The sequence below is a fragment of the Nematostella vectensis genome, chromosome 12, assembly GCF_932526225.1.
Source record: "Nematostella vectensis chromosome 12, jaNemVect1.1, whole genome shotgun sequence".
NCBI classification, from domain to species: Eukaryota; Metazoa; Cnidaria; class Anthozoa; order Actiniaria; family Edwardsiidae; genus Nematostella; species Nematostella vectensis.
Genome location: NC_064045.1, coordinates 12,625,263 through 12,647,366, shown reverse-complemented (window position 1 = coordinate 12,647,366; position 22,104 = coordinate 12,625,263). Strand labels below are relative to the sequence as shown.

General features: G+C 44.9%; 2 protein-coding genes and 1 long non-coding RNA gene across 5 annotated transcripts; 2 read left to right on the top strand and 1 right to left on the bottom strand.

The window, feature by feature from the left end:
* Positions 1–272: 272 nt before the first annotated feature.
* LOC125557607 lies at positions 273–1,652 on the top strand. The gene is made up of 3 exons (XR_007305339.1): positions 273–355; positions 574–667; positions 1,615–1,652. It is a non-coding gene; the product is annotated as an uncharacterized LOC125557607 (long non-coding RNA).
* Positions 1,653–1,700: 48 nt separating this feature from the next.
* Positions 1,701–16,806, top strand: LOC5520603 (delphilin-like). 3 transcript variants are annotated; one of them, XM_048720355.1, is made up of 17 exons: positions 1,701–1,752; positions 6,099–6,177; positions 8,215–8,342; positions 9,417–9,464; positions 10,095–10,354; positions 11,264–11,351; positions 11,434–11,496; positions 11,963–12,087; positions 12,606–12,677; positions 13,004–13,093; positions 13,253–13,321; positions 13,414–13,485; positions 13,770–13,902; positions 14,483–14,535; positions 15,169–15,243; positions 15,675–15,836; positions 16,631–16,806. In XM_048720355.1, exons 3-17 carry the CDS (start codon positions 8,249–8,251, stop codon positions 16,652–16,654), a joined length of 1,428 nt encoding a protein of 475 aa, XP_048576312.1. In that variant the 5' UTR covers positions 1,701–1,752; positions 6,099–6,177; positions 8,215–8,248; the 3' UTR covers positions 16,655–16,806. The 3 variants fall into 3 exon arrangements, with proteins under 3 accessions (XP_048576312.1, XP_048576311.1, XP_032221505.2); XM_048720354.1 differs by lacking the exon at positions 1,701–1,752 and adding an exon at positions 5,454–5,632; XM_032365614.2 differs by lacking the exons at positions 1,701–1,752; positions 6,099–6,177; positions 8,215–8,342 and adding an exon at positions 8,947–9,102.
* A 343-nt stretch (positions 16,807–17,149) lies between these two features.
* LOC5520604 (histone H3) lies at positions 17,150–17,825 on the bottom strand. Its single transcript, XM_001640386.3, has one exon. The coding sequence runs from the start codon at positions 17,756–17,758 to the stop codon at positions 17,348–17,350; it is 411 nt and encodes a 136-aa protein (XP_001640436.1). The 5' UTR covers positions 17,759–17,825; the 3' UTR covers positions 17,150–17,347.
* Between the last annotated feature and the right edge of the window lie 4,279 nt (positions 17,826–22,104).

The following is a 22,104-nucleotide window of genomic DNA, read 5'->3' as shown; positions in this document are numbered from 1 at the left end:
ATATATATTTGTTATTAACCCCAGCGGGCTAATGGTTACTAAGCCCGGTTGATAAATGGCTAACTAACAATCACGAAATTTCTCATCGAGTTTACTATCGAATTTTCTACTGTATAATCTGTCGACTTTGCGACACGCATGTTAACATTTTACATTAACCAAAATCTTTTATTCCTGCTAAAAGTCTATGACGAATTTCCCAAAGACCCTTGAATTTAGTAAACAATGGACCACGATCATACAGCAAATGAGGTTGGTTTAGTACACGCAAAGACGGCCAAACGTTTTATTAATAGGTCACGTTTTGAATCCGAGGCTAGCTTTGCGGTACTTGGGGCCGCGCGAGCGGGAACGAGTGAGTATCAATTTTCACGCAACGGCAACTGATAACATCTAGCTGTCACATAGCAACAATTGAAACTGTCGCAAACTTAATAAGATCGTGGATAATGTGCAAGCTGTAAAGGGTGAAAGTGGGGGAGAGAGTGGGGAGGTCGTCTAAAAAAAGTAGTACTTTCATGCGTAGTTACTGTTAATTTTATGCTATGTTCGTTCATTCGTTGCCCTTTTTAGCTATAGCCCCAGGCGTTTCTTTGACTCGACGCGATGGCATAGCACGTTCAGTGATCCATTTCGCATTGATGTCACGTTGGAAAGTTCTTCTGCGGTAGGTGGACCTCGCGATGGGTTTTTGAGCACCCGTGTTATGCAGAGCCCTGGAAAAGTGTGGACCTGGATCTGTTTTCATGGACATAGCTAGAAAATTTTGTCCAGGGGGGCAAGCCTCAGATATTTTTTTATATGCTTCAGGGGCAGACGCAATTTTTTTTGTAAACTTCCTGCTTGGGGAAGCTGCCTCGCCCTTGCCCCCTCTCCCCCCCCCCCTTGCCCCCTCTCCCCCCTTGCCCCCCCTTGCCCCCCCTTGCCCCCTCTCCCCCCCTTGCACTCCCTTGCCCCCTTGTCCCCTCTCACCCCCTTGCACTCCCTTGCCCCCTTGCCCTCTCTCACCCCCTTGCACTCCCTTGCCCCCTCTCACCCCTTGCACTCCCTTGCCCCCTCTCACCCCCTTGCACTCCCTTGCCCCCTCTCACCCCCTTGCACTCCCTTGCCCCCTTGCCCCCTCTCACCCCCTTGCACTCCCTTGCCCCCTCTCACCCCCTTGCACTCCCTTGCCCCCTTGCCCCCTCTCACCCCCTTGCACTCCCTTGCCCCCTTGCCCCCTTGCCCCCTCTCACCCCCTTGCACTCCCTTGCCCCCTCTCACCCCCTTGCACTCCCTTGCCCCCTCTCATCCCTTGCACTCCCTTGCCCCCTTGCCCCCTCTCACCCCCTTGCACTCCCTTGCCCCCTCTCCCCCTTTGCACTCCCTTGCCCCCTTGCCCTCTCTCACCCCCTTGCACTCCCTTGCCCCCTCTCACCCCCTTGCACTCCCTTGCCCCCTTGCCCCCTCTCCCCCCCTTGCCCCCCTCGCCCCCCCCCCCTTGCCCCCCTTGCCCCCCTCGCCCCCCTTGCCCCCCTCGACCCCCATCGCCGTTTTTGTCCAATACTCAATCCACAATATGCAGTATATAATGCACAACATACAATGTATTCCTTACTTCTTTTCCTATAACAGCTTATCAAAATAAATTCCAAGATCGTGAAGAAACCGCATCGGCCTTGGTGCTAACTGACGCAGTGCACTGCCTACCACTGCTACCTTTTCCTCTAGCGGACAGAGACTTCCGTATATAACCTTATCCGAGGAGGCAAGGTTGGTTCTCACTTGGACGCAAGCCCAAGCCGTGGGCGCAAACGGAAGCGCAAAAGTAAGAATTGGTCAAATACAAGCGCAAGCGCAAGAAAATCAAGCAGTTGCGTTGTCTTGCGCATGTTCTTCCGCTTGCGTTCCAGTGAGAACCGGGTAATTACGTGCGCTGCGCTTGCGCTTACGTCCAAAGTGAGAAGCAACATTAACGTACTGGTAGAATCAATGTGGCTGGTTGCATTGACCTTTTACCGCCAGAAGATTCAAGAATAGACCAAGTGCGCAATACTTTTTTTATGAGGGGTCTCTTAACGACAGCCATTAGTATAAGCATATCCGATGTTTGATGGCCGTTAGAACGTTTCTTAAAAGCGTTTCTGAAAAGTCATTAAAAGCGGCAAGCTAACATAGCGTCACTATTTTCCATTTTGGTGACCCTTATAAAACACTGGCACCCAATGAAAACAAGAAAAAGACAAACTCAAGTTAAAAACCAAAACCATGGGTTTTCTGGATCTAACGAAATCCGAAACGTGGATTTTCGAAGATTTGAAATCTAACGCCAGTATGGCTGTTGGCCCGCGATGTTCGGTCAGCGGGCTTGTGTAAGAGTTTAGGTCGTTCCCGACCTGGGGCCTCTTGGCCGCCATAGTGGGATTATTGCTGTGGTGATTAAACCTGACTTTTTGTCTCTTTAAACTTATGGCGTGGTGTCCAGCGGTGGGATTATGGACTGCTAATCTCCCGGCCTTCCAACGGAGAAGGAGTATGGCTCTACATAGTGGCATTTAGGACGGTGGCATGAATTTTGCAAGTCACGCCTGGCGAGCGCGTCCTTGGAAGCAGCTTAGTCACGAACCACGTGGTGATGGCGACCATGAGGCCCGTGCCGTGTTCCAAGTTTATTTCCTTAATTTATTTGATTTGACAGTTTGGTCATTCCGCGAAGAAAAGTCAAGAGTCAGGGCTCGTGTTAGACTGATCTTGGACGTCTGAAGCACTGACAATACCAATGCATTTACGTTCGACATTAGTGTTTATTTGCGAACGCGACTTGGTCATTGACATTCCTTCGGGATAGCAAGACAAAACTTGCGAACCATGAGAGCAAAACAAGGCTTCTCGAACTAACCCTGCAAGTCGTCTGAAGCGCCGACAAGACCCATTTATTTACGTTCGTTGTGTTTAGTTGCGAGCGCGACTATATCCCTTCGGGAAAACAAGACAAAGACTTGTGAACCATGAGAGCAAAACAAGGCCTCTCAAACCAACTCCGCAAGTCTTCGACGTGCTGACAACATTACCGAGACATTACTGAGGATTTTACCTGTTTTCTTTGCGAGGAGGAACACCGCCTGACATTGGACGAAGTCAAGTCATCAAGAACTGCGGTGAAGTGGGTCTAAGCCACTACTTATGTACTCTTCGAACTTTATTTATTTTGGACACTTATCTTATTTGGGTTTATTTGCCCTCTGCGGGCGAACTTTGACTCTATAGCACTGACTTTAATTGACTACTCCTTAATTCAGTATTCGTTTTATTTCAGGATTTCTTATTTATAGTTTAAGCCCATCCACATTCCATATTTTGTTATCATGTGTAGTTCACCTGTGTCACCCAGCTCACCTCCATTGTAGATGTATTTCCATATCCTTGGTGCATGTGCGCATATTATCAGCCCACATCTGTTTCCATGCCTGTTTTTGTACCCTATTTTGCCTATTTGTGGATCACACCCCCTTTTATTGTGTAATAGTGTTTCTGACATTGTGTATCCCTCCATATTATTTTCACATTTGTTATGTATCCCTCACACTGTATTTGTCATGTTTTGTAGCATCAACCCCACTGTTTCGGTGAGTCTCATATCATTTTGGATATTTTTGTCCCTACATTCCACTTCACATCTGTACTGCATTAAGTCTGTCTCACAACATTTTGTTTGCCAGCACATGTTTTTATCCAGCCCTGATGTGTATTCATTATATCTAAAGTTAGTAGTAACACAATTGTTTACACGTCCTGCCTCATACTGTGTTCATATCCACACCTTGTGCTCTGTGGCATTTATGTCCCCACACATGTGTGCATCATATCATGTCCCATCTATCCCTATGCACACAGTGCTGTGTTGTTAACACATATACTTACACTCCATATCTGGTTCTGTGCCCCTGTTTTTACACTGTACCACATTGTTATTTCGTTCCACTGGCAAAACCAGATAATTGTAAACCAGCACATACCACGCATTTCACATCACATTATCATAGCCACGCTCATGCGCCTCATTTTGTTTGTGTACTCATTTGTGCATGTACTTGCCTCCTTTTTTTTTGCAACTAGCGGGGAAGGTAGAGGAGGAAAAAAAAAAAAGTGGTCACCCCCAACCCCATACATGGTACCGCCGGTAGCCATGTATGCTAGTGTTATGTAGTCATGTATATACACCTGTATCCACATTGCGTAGCCATGCATGTCATCACATTGTGCGTATGTAACCCCCTGTGTATGCACACCTGTAATCACACTACGTAACCATGTATGTCATCACACTGTGTATGTAACCCCTGTGTATGTACACTGGTAGCCACACCATATGACCCTTTATGCCATCACTCGTGTGTATGTATCCATGTGTACACACACTTGTATCACCCGTTACCATAGCCATGTATGTGTGCCCCACCTCATTGTGCCTTGCTATACATTCATGCATTTGATATTTTTGTTACCAGTCCGCATTGCTCTTTACTTGTGCAGAGTATGTTTTACATTTTCAGTTAATCTGCACTCACTGTAGCGTAGGATATTGTTACGCGCCATACCTGTATCTTCCATCTGATTCGTAACGCATGTAAACAGAAAGGAAAAGAGGTTGCGCCAGTATGGCTGTTGGCCCGCGATGTTCGGTCAGCGGGCTTGTGTAAGAGTTTAGGTCGTTCCCGACCTGGGGCCTCTTGGCCGCCATAGTGGGATTATTGCTGTGGTGATTAAACCTGACTTTTTGTCTCTTTAAACTTATGGCGTAAAGATTTTATACTTCAAAAAATAGCAATGATAAATCTACCACCGAAGGATCTAACGAAATCCCAAACGTGGATTTTCGACGATTTGAAATCTAAAGATTTTATCCTTCAAAAAGATAGCAATAATAAATCTACCACCGAAGACACAGAAGTCCAAGGCACCACAGGTATGGAGAACCGAAAAACGACAGCGTCCTTTGTAGGATATTTGAACTATATCTGAGTTTTTGTGTGCTTCTTGTCGGCAAGTTCGTGAGAGGTATAAGTTTAAGAGCAACTCAGTCGCCTAATATTTAAAGATTAGCTTGGCTTTAAGAAAGGAAAAGATGATTCGTTTTTCTTTTAACAAAAACGGATTGTTTGGTTGGTGGGAAACATCAAGCGAGCGAAAACCGAGAAGGCATTATTTCAATGGAGCTATTATTTTTAGTTGATTGTCAAGGCCGGGATAACCTCTCTTGCTACGGAGAAAATCCTTCATAAAATTCAAGGAATTTGCACAAAATACAAATTTTCTCCGACCGGCTATATTTCGGAAGTCGTGAGAAAGCCGACGCTGCGCAAACGCATCATATTCCAGAACAACCCATATCATCATTGTAGAATCCGCTGACCTGGCCATGTATCGCCCACGACGGCGTGTGACGTAAGATGCGTTATTGTGGCGTCACAACGGCAATTAATATTCCATCTCAAAGTTTGTGGCAAATTCAGCATGTAAAAGCTGCGGCCTTTTGCCGTGGCTAGAGGTTTACTATTTTCAAACCTCTTATGATCAATTTGAGACCAAATGGCACGCGTGAATGCTGACTCTTCAAAACTTGACCTGGAAATTTGCGGCGATTGCAAGTCTGGTAGGCTAACTCTTATTACAAAGGGTGTTGCTTATTTTTGCATTGTTTTCGCGTGGAACAAATTAGCTTCACTATGAGGCCCTTGGGAGGAGTGGGATTCATTGCTAGCAGCAAGTATAATTGAGAAAAAAGCATCTAATATAACTGTGCCAATTTCTTTTATTTCCCTTTTTTATTTTTTATTTTTGTGTGGTGTTGTTAAATCAAGTTGCAATCTGATAGATGGTCAACCGTGTTAAAATGCGCAAGCTATGTTGGACAACTGTAGCCGTTCTGTTTACATATGCCATGCGTCCACAGTGATGAAAACGACAAGTGTTTAGGCTTATTTTTGCTAATGCCTGATGTTGAACGGATGCACATTTGTAAAAATTCCATTTATTGCTCTGAAAATCTTTATTTGCAATCGCGAGCTTGTTACTTTGGTGTTTGTATTGTTATATGAATTACTGTTTTCCTTTTTCAGTAATTGGAAATGCTGAGCAGAATCCTAAATTCCACTTGTGCGACAATGGTAAACGGCAGCTTCTAGATGCAATAAAATCGTAAGTATGATGACAAAAAAGGCAAATTACGCTTCTATTCTCTAATTAATGCGATTAACCGAAAAACTTTACTTCAGATTGTTATTGATTAAACGAATTGTGATAAATCGATAAACTGACAAAAGCGCGCAAATACGCTCCAAACAGAATAATGGCGAAAACAAGCCGCGCGCGCGCCTTTCACTGAGAATCAGATACCATCGAGTTGACTTGAAAAATTACCTACGCCTTGTTAGAAGCACCCTCCACCCCTTACCCCGCCTTACATCCTTTATAATAATTTCTAGAGCGGAAGATTAGCTATGGTAAACTTGATAGCTTAAGGTTGAGCAAAATTGCTCGAAATATACCCAAATGTCAACATTGATAAATATTTTTCTCATCCCAAAATCTGTAAACAAACAATAAATATCAAATAAACCCATCTGCAAAAACGAGTAGCTCGCATTCTTAACTACTTGGTGCGCGTATGAAAAACATCTATCGCCAAAATTCTACGATTTGAGTACACACTGGAAGTGAAGGAGCCTACCTTTCTCCAAGATTTGGATGACCAAAGGCGACATGGGTATGTACACAGTGTATTATGTAGTACCAATAAGTAACTGGCCTAATTCAAATTACTTTCTAAACTTGAAAAAAGAAGGAAGCAAAATATGTGGATCAGTAATAATTGATAACATTCGTAGCTTAGTGTGTTCTTGAATAACAGTGCTCTCTGATCAATAACATAATGCGAGCAAGCCTAAACATTAAAACACGAGGTTCGCGATTAACCCTTGATTCAATAATAAACCCTTAAAAACGCCAATAAGATGGATATTGATAGCGTAATCTGTACTAAATATAATAAAATTCGCAAGAAATTCACAGCCTTATATACTTATTAGCACTGAATTTAATCACTGAAGAAAACAGCTTTGGATAATCCCGTACTACAGGGCTCCCTGCGCGCTGCATCATGGAACCTCGTGTATGACTAGACCTATGGATGCCTATTGACCTCCTTGCAGCTCGAATGCTATGATTAAATTCTATTGGGGAGCAGTTTTTCCTAGGGAAAGGAAATCGTTCCCGAAAGCCAGTGGCAATGAGGTGCATGCACTAGAAAGCGACGCTTTTTCAGCAACGCTCAATGGCACCCAACGACGAAAATCTAACAACCGGCCTAAAATGAGTTAAGATACCGTTTTTGTTCGTTTGCAGTCATTTTTATACAGTATAGAGCTTTCCTAGATATTTTCGGATTTGCTAGGCGAAATTAAAGCCATCCGAAAAATCTAGTTACTCATCCCGAGGCATCCGAAACTCCTAGCGATTATAAGATCCTCTTTTTTTTAAGCATGTCGGACGTAAAAATCTCCCGAAAATGGTGATGGTGGTAACAAAAGCAACTCCGAAAAACATAGGTGATCCAGCTCTCTTCCCGAGAAACATAGGTGTCTAGAAATAATTCCGAAAAAAGTAGATTTCATTTCTAGGCCGACCCCGAAATCCGTAGTTGACCTTGCTTCCGAACAGATATTTGACCGAAAATGGTCGTTGGGTGCCCTTGAACGCTTGCCTGGTTCCCTGCACGGTATTGATTATGTTAATGTCTAGCTTTCTAGCCCTGCTCTCATTTGGGTTATTCAGAAGTGTTTTTATAGCATTGAGAATCTTGTGGCGCGCCAAGAGCAAGGTGTACTAGATATGTTGAAACAGTGGCAGCGAAGGAGGGATAGATCTCAATGAATATTGAGGCACGGTTGAAAAATAATGCTTTTCGGGCGCATCTATACGACTTTAAAATTTACTTAGGGGAGTGGTATAACTAGAAAGACTACAGACAAGCTTTAGAAAAATTGATGGTCTGCGTAGGCGTGGTGTAGACAAGCTGTTAACACAAGATTGTAAAAGAATGTTGAACACCTTTGTGAAACAGAGTAGTTGCGCTGACGTTTCGAGCGTTAGCCCTTCGTCAGCACGGAAGAATCGTATGAAGGAGGGGTATTTATAGTATTTCAAAAGTATTTATATTTTTGACCTATTGCATAGGTTTGTCTTTAGAAACTGGAAATGGTTGCTGTTGATGTTGGTATTTCTACCCGCCGTTACCATCTTCGCCTTAGCCATGTACTACCAAGAGACAGTCACATTCGTCATGCCTATATGCATCTACCCAGGTACGAGGACTTCCTCCCTCTAGGTACTCGTCTAGCTTGCAGTGATACGGCAGCCGCGTACACAGGGTGCACAGGGTGCGCGCGCACCCCCCTTGGCGGCCAAAAGTGAAGAAATGTAAAAAGAAATGAGTCATTTCTTATTAAGAAATCTTCAAATATTATTAAGGAATCTTCAAATACTATGCTTTTTCTATGAGATTCCTATAACTGCGCACCCCCCCCCCCTTTTGGCGGCAAAAGTGGGTCATTTCTTATTAAGGAATCTTTAAATATTATTAAGGAGTCTTCAAATGCTGTGCGTTTTTCTATTAGATTCCTATGACTGCGCACCCCCCCCCCCCCCCTCAGCCAATCCTGGGTACGCACCTGGTTACGGTACCAAATTTTCTTTATTAATTAGGACTGACGTCCGGGTAGTACCCCTGAACTTGCTTGGCCACACAGATCATGTTGGGTTACCTGTGGCTTTCATGTGTACTGAACCCATCCATCACGATGACCCATTTAGGGGATATGTTTAATTGCCGGAAACTGCTCTTGAGATAACGATTATTTCAATCACGTCAGGAATACTGAAATCAATACGCATTCCTGTCATCGTGTGTAGCGTGAGTGAATATGTGTTTACAAAATGCCTCTCGCTGAGTTGCCGCTACAACAGCAAACAAACAGAGAAAGGGTTATGATTATCAGAAACACTTACAATCGATGTATGTAGCCATCTTTGGCAAAAACTGCGAGCTTGGGAACGGGCAAAAGCGTAAGTGAAGTTTCCTAGACCGAGTCGTCTGTAAGGTGCGCAAGACATTAAAGCGCCGAATTGAAATTCAGTTTCGTTTCAGAAATTCTAAATAGTTATGCAGTTTCAAGTAAGACCCAATTGCATGAAATAATTAACAAAAGGGACCTTACTAAAGAGTACTTTATTCTCTGGAAGTAATAATGTTTGAAGGAAGATGGGAAATTGTCGACCTCACTATTTGTAATCAAAAGAGCATATAAGATATCTTATGCTCTCTTGTTGTAATGTTATACGTCAAACGGCTTCTTTGACTTGATTTTATTTCCTTACAGGGTTTATGATATCTTGCTGTCTCATCCTCACTGGCCATGAAATTAACGGTAAACAGGACTTTGTATTGTAAATACAGCTATTTGATGCGTAAACAACACGCCTACACCACAAACAAGAGATATAATGACAAATTATCACCCACTAGATGTTCCCTTAAGCCCTTGACTGATCCAGTGGCGTTACAAAGCTTTACATACTAGTACTTTTAGAAGTTGCAAAGCAAAGTTGTTCTGGAATTATAGTTATGACTCTATGCCAGTCTTTTGAGTAGAACGATGTTCTTTCATACCATCGAGTCAAATATAATTTTACCCCTTTGTTTAGAGAAAAAGTATTTATAATGTACAGAACTGTATGGGTTTAAATAACCTTTATTGAGGTTATTGTTATTATGTATTGCGATGTTGAATGTCCTGCGGGGAATGTGTGATATGGACTTTGCGAGAAAGTCTTTTCTTGGCATGGGAATGTCCTTTTAGCCCCTCTCTGAAACACTTTTTTCAAGGTGTAATAGTCAAGATGTAGTAGTAGTGAAGCCATAGTACAACAAGAGAACAAAGTTATTAGAGTGTATTAGTGCTTTAAATTGATGTATCTCACAGATAATGAAAACCATTCTTATAAATACGATGTAAATGGATGGGAAAACTTATCGTACATTGTGCAACTCACCACAGGTAGCCAGGTAGACGAGGCACGTAGCTCAAGCGACGATGACAAGAGCGATGGAACCGCGAGCGAGAAGGACAGCGGTATCTCTGAGGAACAGGAACCTATCACAAAACTCATAGTCCGACCTCCGCCTCCCCCACCACCACCTCCCCCACCGCCGACTCCTGCTGGCTCCCTAAAGAGACATTTCCCGGTCTCGTGCCGCAGGTTATCATGGGAAATTGTCAGCCATAGCTCGCTCAACAAAGAGACGATCTGGAAAAGGGTAATCGTAAAAGGAATCATGATGGTGATGGTGATGGTGGTGGTGGTGATGGTGGTGATGGTGGTATCGGATATGGTGGTGGTGATGGTGGTGATGAAGGTGGTGGTGATGGTGATGATAATGGTGATGGTGATGGTGATGGTGATGGTGATGGTGATGGTGATGGTGATGGTGATGGTGGTGGTGGTGATGGTGGTGATGGTGGTATCGGATATGGTGGTGGTGATGATGGTGATTGTGATGGTGATGGTGATAAGATAGTGATGGTGTGGTGATGGTAGTGGTGGTGGTGGTGGTGGTGGTGGTGGTGGCGGTGGCGGTGGCGGTGGCGGTGGCGATGGCGATGGCGATGGCGGTGGCGATGGCGGTGGCGATGGCGATGGCGATGGCGATGGCGATGGCGATGGCGATGGCGATGGCGATGGCGATGGCGATGGCGATGGCGATGGCGATGGCGATGGCGATGGCGATGGCGATGGCGATGGCGATGGCGATGGCGATGGCGATGGCGATGGCGATGGCGATGGCGATGGCGATGGCGATGGCGATGGCGATGGCGATGGCGATGGCGATGGCGATGGCGATGGCGATGGCGATGGCGATGGCGATGGCGATGGCGATGGCGATGGCGATGGCGATGGCGATGGCGATGGCGATGGCGATGGCGATGGCGATGGCGATGGCGATGGCGATGGCGATGGCGATGGCGATGGCGATGGCGATGGCGATGGCGATGGCGATGGCGATGGCGATGGCGATGGCGATGGCGGTGGCGGTGGCGATAGCGATGGCGATGGTTATTTTGATGTTAGTGGTAATAACGATAATGGTAATGTCAACACTGCTTGAGAAAGCACGATGGGTCCGATGGGTACATACCATTTACCTGATTTACGCTTTTTGTAACAGATGTCCCGAGAGCTATCGGTAGAGGAAGTAGTCGATCCTTATGAGCTCGAAATGTACTTTGGCGCGCAACCAACTGTACCAAAACCTCGTAAGTGCTTGTCTTTTCATGTGCTGGTTGTTCGAATAACGAGAATAACAAAGGGTTACATGTTTACTTACTTGTTCCTCAGGTCACTTTAAAAAGATAACGCACAGAAAGACTATCTTGGAGCATAAAAAGATTCTTAACATATGTAAGTATCAGATCATAGTGGATCTAGGGGGAAGTGGGGCTAGAAAGACATGTGCCAGACACGTAGCTAGAGAGGGCGCAGGGGGGACAGGTCGTCAAATATTACACTTTTTATCATAAGATCTAGGGGGAAGTGGGGCTAGAAAGACATGTGCCAGACACGTAGCTAGAGAGGGCGCAGGGGGGACAGGTCGTCAAATATTACACTTTTTATCATAAGAGCTAAAATGTAACAAATTCACCCATGTGCGAATCGTGCGATATCGCGTGGAATTTACCGTGGAATTCTCTCATCGATGATGAAATTCCCTCACAGCTCCTCCGCCAAATCCTGAATCCGTTCCTGATTCATGAGTATAAAAGCAAAATATTTTTTTCAACGTGGTAATGCAAAGCCTCCCCCCCCCCCCCAGGATGCCCCTAGTGCCACGCCTATTGATTTTACCAACTTCTCTCTTTTTCCCCAGCGATCACGCTTGCACATTCTAAGCTCAGTGCTGATGACGTCAAGAAGTGCTTGTTATCCGGGACATCAGACCTCCCCTCTGACGTACTCGAGCAGCTTTTGAGGTTCGTCCCCAGTCCCAACGAGGTGAGTAAATAGAATAAGCAAGAACAATTTAAGACGTCCAAGAATTGGTGTCCAGAGTCTAAACGATTATGTGTTATTAATCGAAGGGCGTAAATTTTAATTAAATTGGCTTTACGCTTAGGTACATAAATCTTCGATTAATCGCACATTGCCTATATTTTTAAGCAATAATTAACATTCTTTAAGCATCGCGCATCGCCCGCCTTCGTTTTTGGGGCCTTATGTCGCGCTTTGCCTATCTCTGGAACTTGCACTTCTTCGTGGTAAACACATCCAAACAGAGCGCACGCCTTTTGGCTGATGTCTTTGACTTTTGTTTATTTATACGATCTAATCCACAAAGAGTTTCCAATACGTGAATGTAGAAAATAAAAGCTAAATGATCATATAATAATCAAGAATGAGAACTAAAAGTAAATAAGCTGCTCGCCTGCGTGTTCAAGCTGTGCACATAATAGAAACAGAAAAGCCATAATGTACTCGAAAAGTTTCATTCTTGCGATGATTCCTCATTTTAGATAAAGGCTTTAAAAAGACAAGAAGAAGTTGACCCTTCTGCTCTTGAAGGCGCGGAGGTTTTTTGTCTTGAGGTAGGTAGATTATTCTTAATAAAGTCTGGGATATCTAATCTGGATTTTTAAATAACTTAAATTTCCGCATTTACAAAACGAGTTCAGCTGTACAATCTAGTCTTGTTCTATCCATCCAGAGATTTTATTCCTTCCGCCTCTCCCTGGCAAATATTAATTGCATTAGTTGTGTAAATGATAAATTGCAGGTAGCACGCGCGCGCTGTTTCAGCCATGTAAAAGGGCATGAAATACCGTCTTCGAATCAGAGCCCGTGTCCATCGCCAGTGCCCACATACCGCGTATCCTTGCTAAAACAGTCTTCTGTCATTTTGTGCTCGTCGTAGGTTGCAAAAACAGTTCCCGCGTATGAGGAAAGAATACGTACCATGCTGTTAAAGGCGCAGTTACAGGACAGGATCAACCATATAAAACCAGTGAGTGAAACCAACACATTGTACCGCCTCATCCCCCCCCCTCCCCTCCCCCTGCGCAATCTCGCCTCAGCCAATCCCGGGTACTTATCTGTCCCCCACCTATGTTTTTTACGAAACTATGTTTGTCTTCTTGATGAATGATATAATCTCTATGTTCAGTATCTAACGACTGTAATCGAAGCCAACAAGGAGATACGAAACAGCACCAAACTATCCGACTATCTACAGGTATGTAAAAGACACGGTATTACATAAAAAGGTAAATAGTAATCAACTATGGACTGCCCAGGTTCTTAACACTTTTTTCTATAATCTTTCAGATGGTGCTCGCCGTTGGTAACTTCATGAATGGCAGCCAAACAGCAGGCTTTCGAGTTGCCTTTCTAACTAAGGTGAGTCAAAAAACTTGTCCTAGTATTTAAAGCAAGAAAATTGTGCTTATTTCATTCTCATTGTGAGTAGAGAGCTGTTTGATTTTTTTTAATTTGGGTGAAATGGTAAGATATATAAGTTTCGTCAAGATAGTTCGGCTTTATTCTTATTTTGGCTTTATTTTATTCATTTGTTGGTTGGTAGTTTTTTATATCCATCATGTGTCGCCATGTGAGTTTTTGTTCCAAGAAATGCTCCAAGAAAATATGAGTCTTTTACCTTGTTCTTGTTGTTCTTCATTCAGTTGGTATTCATCAAGTCTACACCCGATAAAAACGTCTCTTTCCTTGATTACATAACGCGGCAGATCATCCGCAAAAACCCCGAGCTTGCATTGCTCACTGATGAACTACTTCACGTGGAGAAAGCATCGAAAGGTGAGGGAGGGGAGGGTACACCGCACAGAGACCTCTTAATGGGGCTCCATAAAAAAGATCTATACAATAAGGGGTCCATAAAAAAAGGTTTGGCTAGAGATTCCCTTTCTTGGAAAGAGTAGTCCATATAATGCGCCAACCTGACAAGGAGTTTCTAGACAAAAGTATTGGGAGAAGATAACAAGACCTCACCATTAGGTGTGATTTACCGTAATTAGTGTCTGCCATACACGTTCTTACCATCTCGACACTATGGCCTCTTTGGAATAAATTACCTTATTACACTTAATTTTTGCGTCACTTTAATGTCGCGAATTTCGCGATTTTAAAAGATTCGAGAAAATAAAGTGACGAGAAAATTAAGTGTCGCGAAAATTAAGATGCGCGAAAATTAAGTGAGTACACAATAAGCCTTTGAGGGAATATTGGCCGTTTAATAAGCTTTATGGAAACACCTTGTCTAGGTAGTCATTAAATGTACATATAGTACGGTAGTGGGTTGAGTGTCGCAAAATATATATAAATCGCGAAATTTTGATGTCGCGAAAATTAAGTGTGATAAGGTATGTTTTTTGTTTAGTGTCCTTCCGAACATTAGACTTGGATATCGAGGAGCTACGGGAGGAAGTTGAGGTGAGTACGGTCGCGTAACTAATTGTAGAAATAGCGCCAGTAGTATGGTAAAACGCGAGGCATTGTTGTACTATGGACCCAGCAATTTCTGCGTTGTTTACACTGCAATTTAGCATCTTGTAGCAATGTTAGGCAATCACCTCCGATTCATATAAGGCTAGAGCTATTACTGCTCTGCGCGTGCGTACAAAACACAGTCATGACGTGCCTGTTTGATACAGGAATAGGACAGGTTATTCGACATCAAGCTTTAATCTACACACTATACACTGCACAATTTGGTACATGTTTTTTTTCACATTTAAAAACACCCGTCGAGCGACATTGCATACAGGGTACATAATTTTAAGCAAGGTTGTCCTAAACAGGGTACCGATTTGGTTGCCTTGCTAAAACTCGTAACCGCTGATCCCGCAGCCGATCTGATTGCCTTGCTTGCTCTCACGTGCTAACAGGGTCCTACAATCAAGGGTGTTGCCCTAAACAGGGTATGGTTTTTCAAGCCACAATTACCCCTTCAATCTTTCACAGATTGCTCTTATCCTCCATTATGGTCCCCCCCTCTTTCCCATCCCCCTTCGAGAAACTCCGCTCCCGATACTTACAAAGCTGATAAGGGTGTTTCGTCGACAGATCCTTGAAGACGACCTCGATAAAATCGCCAAGACAGAGATCCACGAAGACAGCAAATTCATGGAAGCCATTGAAGTATCCACATTTCATACTCTTATCTATTCAATTTTATTTTGTTTATGTGTTTTGCATGTATTTCCTACGTTAAACAACATTCTTATGCATCAATAGGAAACTTGCGCTAAGAGATCACGTGACCTTTTTGGGTGGCAAATTCAAACTGAAAAAAAAACAGAATTGACTGCGCCCGTCTCGCCAAAGAACGACGCTTTTTGTTGTTGCTTTTTTGCTGCTAAAAGCCTGAGCGCGCGCTAGTTTGCCACCCAAACAGTCACGTGATCTCTAAGCGCAAGTCCCTATTCAATAACGTTCACATCTAAAAAGAAAAATTCCATAAAGCCGATCGAAACTTACTTGAACTAACGCTTTTCCTCGAGTTTTTAAAACCTCGACGGAACCACAACCTCCAATCTATTGGGATGTTCCTATTCTTAACCGCTGACCAGCTGTTTACGCATCACGCACGAGCTCAGTTCCAGTCCCTTGTGGAGCTCCGCCATCAGGCCGAGCTGAGTTTTGCGACCACACTCGAGTACTTTGGCGAGGAGACCTCCATTAGCAGTGCACAGTTTTTTGGTCTCATCTCAACCTTCCTCTGGCACTTTAAGGTAACAAATGGGCCCGTTTTCTAGACAGAGGGTGTAATATTCAAGCCAAAACAAAAGAGAATAAAGACATAGTAAGTAAAGTATTTCTAGGGTTTTTGAAAACCACTCTAATAGAATAGTCCAGTTTCGTTCCAGTTTGCCCGCTAGACGTAGGCACTAAGGACTCGTAGATAACGATAATTATTTATGCGCCTTTGACAGATTTGTTATTCCCTATTGACAGATTTGTCAATAGGGGACTTGATCTAAGAGGTCACGTGACTTGTTGGGTAGCAAACTAGTGCGCACGCTTCTTCGTCGTTCTCTGGCATGATGTGCGATTATTTTTTAAGTTGCCACCCAAAAAATCAGTCAATCTTGTTTTCGAAACTGTCGTTTTTCTAGCTCGCTCGGTCATTCCCTTTTTAGGCATTACATACCATATTTGGGAGCCCGCTTCAATCATTTTTCTCGTTTTTTATTGCTCTAGAGCTTTGTAAGTCTATAATTTCCACGTAAACTTGCAGGAATTCGTGTTTCCTACGATTTTGCTGGCAGCCATCTTGATTATGGAGCCTAGTCCTTACGTTTTAGAATAGCACAGGTCTTCCGCGGGCTCGCCCCAGGGTTTTAAAGACCATTTAGAGAAAAACGACAGCCATTGATTAATAAGTCACTCGATCCCTTAGCGCTAGTCCCCTATTACAATGCCATGTTTCAAAGATATGATACACTCTGAAAGTACTATCCTATTTGAAATAAGGTTCTTTTATAAATGCGAAAAGCTTTTAATTTTATTTCTTATTTCTTCTCAGGATGCTGTAAAAAAGATTCAATAGACGTATGCCCTGACTGCGCATGCGGTAAAAGTGCCACTCCGCTGTTCAAAGCTTATTTGATCATGCACCTACTTACGAACTACAGGAGAGATCATTTATAAGTTATTGTAAATACTACCAGTACCATGAATAAAATATCTACATTAGTATCATTTTTGAGCAGAGATTATACGCCCTCCCCCGCAGGCATCGAACGAAAAAAAGCTGAATTGGGAATCCTGTGGCGAAGTAAGGAAAGTAAGGGAAACAGGACAGCGGCATAGCCAGGATTTTCGACAGGAGGGGGCCCTTTCAATGCATTTTTCTCTGTATTTTGTCTCATACATTACCCTGGCTACGCCCCTGCAGGAGACCCATTGTTTCTCCCCTCCGAACTTGCCTGGTAAGGAGACTAAGGTTTTAAAGTGCATATCACATAGAATAATGGTAGTATTTGCGAAGATCCTCCGTCCAACTCTACGGGAAAGGGAATTGAACCGGACAAATATAGCGGAATTAACAAGACAAGGGATTATATTTTATTAAATTCACTCACACGTCAACATTCAAACATAATCAAATTTGAAACACAAATCACAATTACTCGAGATGATGTATAAGTTGAAGGTCAAAAAAATGAACAGGGTAATGAATTTCTGCTGTCTAATTAACTTAGTCCAGTGGTCAATTACAAAACTGTCAATCAACTGCCACTCAAGCCCTCTCACCGCGAATTCTCCTCGCAAGCTGAATGTCCTTGGGCATGATGGTGACTCGCTTGGCGTGGATGGCGCACAAGTTGGTGTCCTCAAACAGACCGACGAGATACGCTTCCGCAGCCTCTTGTAGAGCCAGCACAGCAGAACTTTGAAACCTCAAATCTGTCTTGAAGTCTTGTGCTATTTCACGAATGAGCCTCTGAAAGGGCAGCTTTCGAATGAGTAGCTCGGTCGACTTCTGGTAGCGACGGATCTCTCGAAGAGCGACGGTACCGGGCCTGTAACGATGAGGCTTCTTCACTCCACCGGTGGCAGGAGCACTCTTACGCGCTGCCTTGGTGGCGAGTTGTTTACGAGGAGCCTTTCCTCCGGTGGATTTTCTTGCCGTTTGCTTGGTTCGCGCCATTGAGCTCAAATGCACTTGTTCGAGGGTCTAAATGGCTTTCAGGAACTAGGCATTGTGCTCAAAGGTTTTTATACTTGAATTCATAATCACTTCAAGCGCGTTTTCTCCGTGGCAATTTCTTTATTCATTTTCTTTATTGTTTTAGTTTTCAGTACCTCAAATTCCAACAGTCTCTTGCTTCATCGTTACCTAGCTTTTTATAAAATAAAACAACATGTTTGATATTTGTCTTTATTCGAATTGTTTACTAAGCGGCGAGAGCTTTGCCAATTCTAACAGCCAAGAAGATGAATCCATGAAATTCTTACCCAATCACAATATTTTGAAGCACCATGTTTTCATTCTAAACATTTTCATTTTTCGTAAGACGTCTTCGGCAACAACGATTTATATTTATCCGAATCATGTGCACATGCGAACTGATGTCTTAGTTTATTGGCGCAAATGATAATTTGACCAGTAGTAGCACTCGCAGCTGAGGGTGACTCGTTCCCAGTCGTGATCGTATGCTAAGAGAAAAAAAGACGGCGCGCAAAGGCTCACGGACAGTGAAAAGTAAGACAATGCAAACGCAATGCATGCTGGACGGTTACAAGAGCTCGGCCCTCCGGTCCGCCTTCCCGTGGTCCTTTGCGCGCCGCGTGTTTTTTTAACAGAGCCGAGACTGGGGACGAGACAGCAGCTGAGGTGTGTTTCTTTTCGACCAATAGATAAAGTTGTTTTTACCAATCAACGTTGTTTTCTTCTCATGGGCTCTTTTTGAGCGTGAAAGCGAGGCTTTGATAAATAATTTCACGCTCAAATACCACAGTAATCCCAATATCTGGAAATGGACCCGTTAAGTCGACGCACGTTCCTGAGAATCCCGTAGACAGCGAGTTGTAGCTGCCTCATCCTCCATCAGTATAATGGCGGGTTAAGGCCGCAGCTCAGAAACATAATAAATACCGTAATTTCATTGGCTTGTAGTGTGGAGCTTGTCGGATGGGCACGCACAGACATCGTGACTTTAGTGCAAAAATATGGGATCGAACAGACGAAAAATACCACGCAGATGTAAAAACTCCCAATAGCAGATTTGCGGTTTTTGACATATTGTGCGTATTTATTAATTTCCTTCCTCCTCCGTTCCGTTTCCGTACTCCTTCTCCAGAATTCAAATTGTTATTATCTGTGCTGGCTGACGTACATTTATGCCACGGTGAGTTTTTTACTATTGAGTCTTTTACTTATGGTACATTTGATTCTGATGCATTCTCGGTTAAATCTGTTTTCATTGAGACCTGGGAAGTTTCACAAGCCAGAGGATCTTTGACCTCCAAAGACTCCCTCGACGAGCAAGCGCCTCGTTTCCCGCGAGTATCCCGAATCCCGCGAATATCCCACTCTCCTAGAGTACCGCGCTACAACCTGCACCTCGATTGGCTCGCGGGGAGTTTTGTTTGCATTTCCATCGAGTATAGGCGGTAATCTAATGGAACTTTGGCTATTTGCCAAATTGCTCTTAAAGGGAGGGCCGACATCCCACTTGCAATGTACACGGTCAGACTTCAAACAATAATATTCGAGCACGTCCAAAGTAATGGCGTTTTTTAAAATGCAAGGAAAATTACTGCGTTAAAAACAATGATATGACCACATTTCGTAGTATGTTTATTAAGAAGAGAACGGTGAAGGTAATTCCTTCGTCTTCTGTAAGCACGAGTGGTGATGCCGTCGATGGCGGAGTCGAAGTCGCCATCAGGAGGTACAATATAGAGGTAAATGTTTCTAAGACGCTATATGGGAATACTGGTCCAGAGTCGGTGAAAATATTTAGTCTTCAAAATTGGCTTCCTCTGTTCCCTGTAAGCTCTAAGAAGTCGGTGTTATATTGTAAAATCATGCTCTTTTAGTCCACAATGCGATACAACTCCGCTCTTCTACCACTTCTACCTCTACATCAGTGTCTCAGAAGCCAATGATGCAGCTTTTCAAAACCGCTCTCTGTTCTATGGGAACTCCTCTACAAGTCAGCTGTCAGCAAAGCCACGGTTGTAACGCCCACGGTAAAATACTTATAGGACGTGCGCACACCGACCGCGAAAGGTGACTGGACGCCGAACGATCCTCTATATACACATTAGTAGTCATCACCGAAAGTAGCAAAAAGTGCCAAATGTCAAATAAGATTGTGTAAGCATACATATGCTTGATATTTTGCCTAAAGGTTTCTTGTGTGGGTGGGAGCCCAGGTGGCGCAAATGGCAGAGCGTCGCACTGTAGTGCCTGTGCCTCTCACCACAGCTTTCCCGGTCGCTCTGTAGTGCCTGTGCCTCTCACCACAGGTTTCCCGGTCGCTCTGTAGTGCCTGTGCCTCTCACCACAGGTTTCCCGGTCGCTCTGTAGTGCCTGTGCCTCTCACCACAGGTTTCCCGGTCGCTCTGTAGTGCCTGTGCCTCTCACCACAGGTTTCCCGGTCGCTCTGTAGTGCCTGTGCCTCTCACCACAGGTTTCCCGGTCGCTCTGTAGTGCCTGTGCCTCTCACCACAGGTTTCCCGGTCGCTCTGTAGTGCCTGTGCCTCTCACCACAGGTTTCCCGGTCGCTCTGTAGTGCCTGTACTTCTCACCACAGGTTTCCCGGTCGCTCTGTAGTGCCTGTGCTTCTCACCACAGGTTTCCCGGTCGCTCTGTAGTGCCTGTGCCTCTCACCACAGGTTTCCCGGTCGCTCTGTAGTGCCTGTGCCTCTCACCACAGGTTTCCCGGTCGCTCTGTAGTGCCTGTGCCTCTCACCACAGGTTTCCCGGTCGCTCTGTAGTGCCTGTGCCTCTCACCACAGGTTTCCCGGTCGCTCTGTAGTGCCTGTGCCTCTCACCACAGGTTTCCCGGTCGCTCTGTAGTGCCTGTGCCTCTCACCACAGGTTTCCCGGTCGCTCTGTAGTGCCTGTGCCTCTCACCACAGGTTTCCCGGTCGCTCTGTAGTGCCTGTACTTCTCACCACAGGTTTCCCGGTCGCTCTGTAGTGCCTGTGCTTCTCACCACAGGTTTCCCGGTCGCTCTGTAGTGCCTGTGCCTCTCACCACAGGTTTCCCGGTCGCTCTGTAGTGCCTGTGCCTCTCACCACAGGTTTCCCGGTCGCTCTGTAGTGCCTGTGCCTCTCACCACAGGTTTCCCGGTCGCACTGTAGTGCCTGTGCCTCTCACCACAGGTTTCCCGGTCGCTCTGTAGTGCCTGTGCCTCTCACCACAGGTTTCCCGGTCGCTCTGTAGTGCCTGTACTTCTCACCACAGGTTTCCCGGTCGCTCTGTAGTGCCTGTGCTTCTCACCACAGGTTTCCCGGTCGCTCTGTAGTTCCTGTGCCTCTCACCACAGGTTTCCCGGTCGCTCTGTAGTGCCTGTGCCTCTCACCACAGGTTTCCCGGTCGCTCTGTAGTGCCTTTGCCTCTCACCACAGGTTTCCCGGTCGCTCTGTAGTGACGGTGCCTCTCACCACAGGTTTCCCGGTCGCTCTGTAGTGCCTGTGCCTCTCACCACAGGTTTCCCGGTCGCTCTGTAGTGACGGTGCCTCTCACCACAGGTTTCCCGGTCGCTCTGTAGTGCCTGTGCCTCTCACCACAGGTTTCCCGGTCGCTCTGTAGTGCCTGTGCTTCTCACCACAGGTTTCCCGGTCGCTCTGTAGTGCCTTTGCCTCTCACCACAGGTTTCCCGGTCGCTCTGTAGTGCCTGTGCCTCTCACCACAGGTTTCCCGGTCGCTCTGTAGTGCCTTTGCCTCTCACCACAGGTTTCCCGGTCGCTCTGTAGTGACGGTGCCTCTCACCACAGGTTTCCCGGTCGCTCTGCAGTGCCTGTACTTCTCACCACAGGTTTCCCGGTCGCTCTGTAGTGCCTGTGCTTCTCACCACAGGTTTCCCGGTCGCTCTGTAGTTCCTGTGCCTCTCACCACAGGTTTCCCGGTCGCTCTGTAGTGACGGTGCCTCTCACCACAGGTTTCCCGGTCGCTCTGTAGTGACGGTGCCTCTCACCACTGGGTTTTGGGTTTGATTCCCGGTTCCTACGAGAGTTGAGTTAGTTGGTATCGCCTTTGCTCTGAGGCAAATTCCCATGCCTTCAACTCGTCCACGTCTGAATCTGCGCTCTCGTAATTGAGCTTCCCAGCTGCAATGAGAGTGATTAGCTACTCTATATATTTATTTATCTTAATATATAGATTTAGGCATTGCCTAAAAGCAGAGCTCCAAACGACCAAATCTTTGCTTCATTTTTGCTTAACAATTTAAGAAATTTTATCTCTGTTTTTGACGATTTCAACGATTTCACAAATCACGCGCCCAATTTGTTAACCCCCCTTCCCCCAACATAACGCAC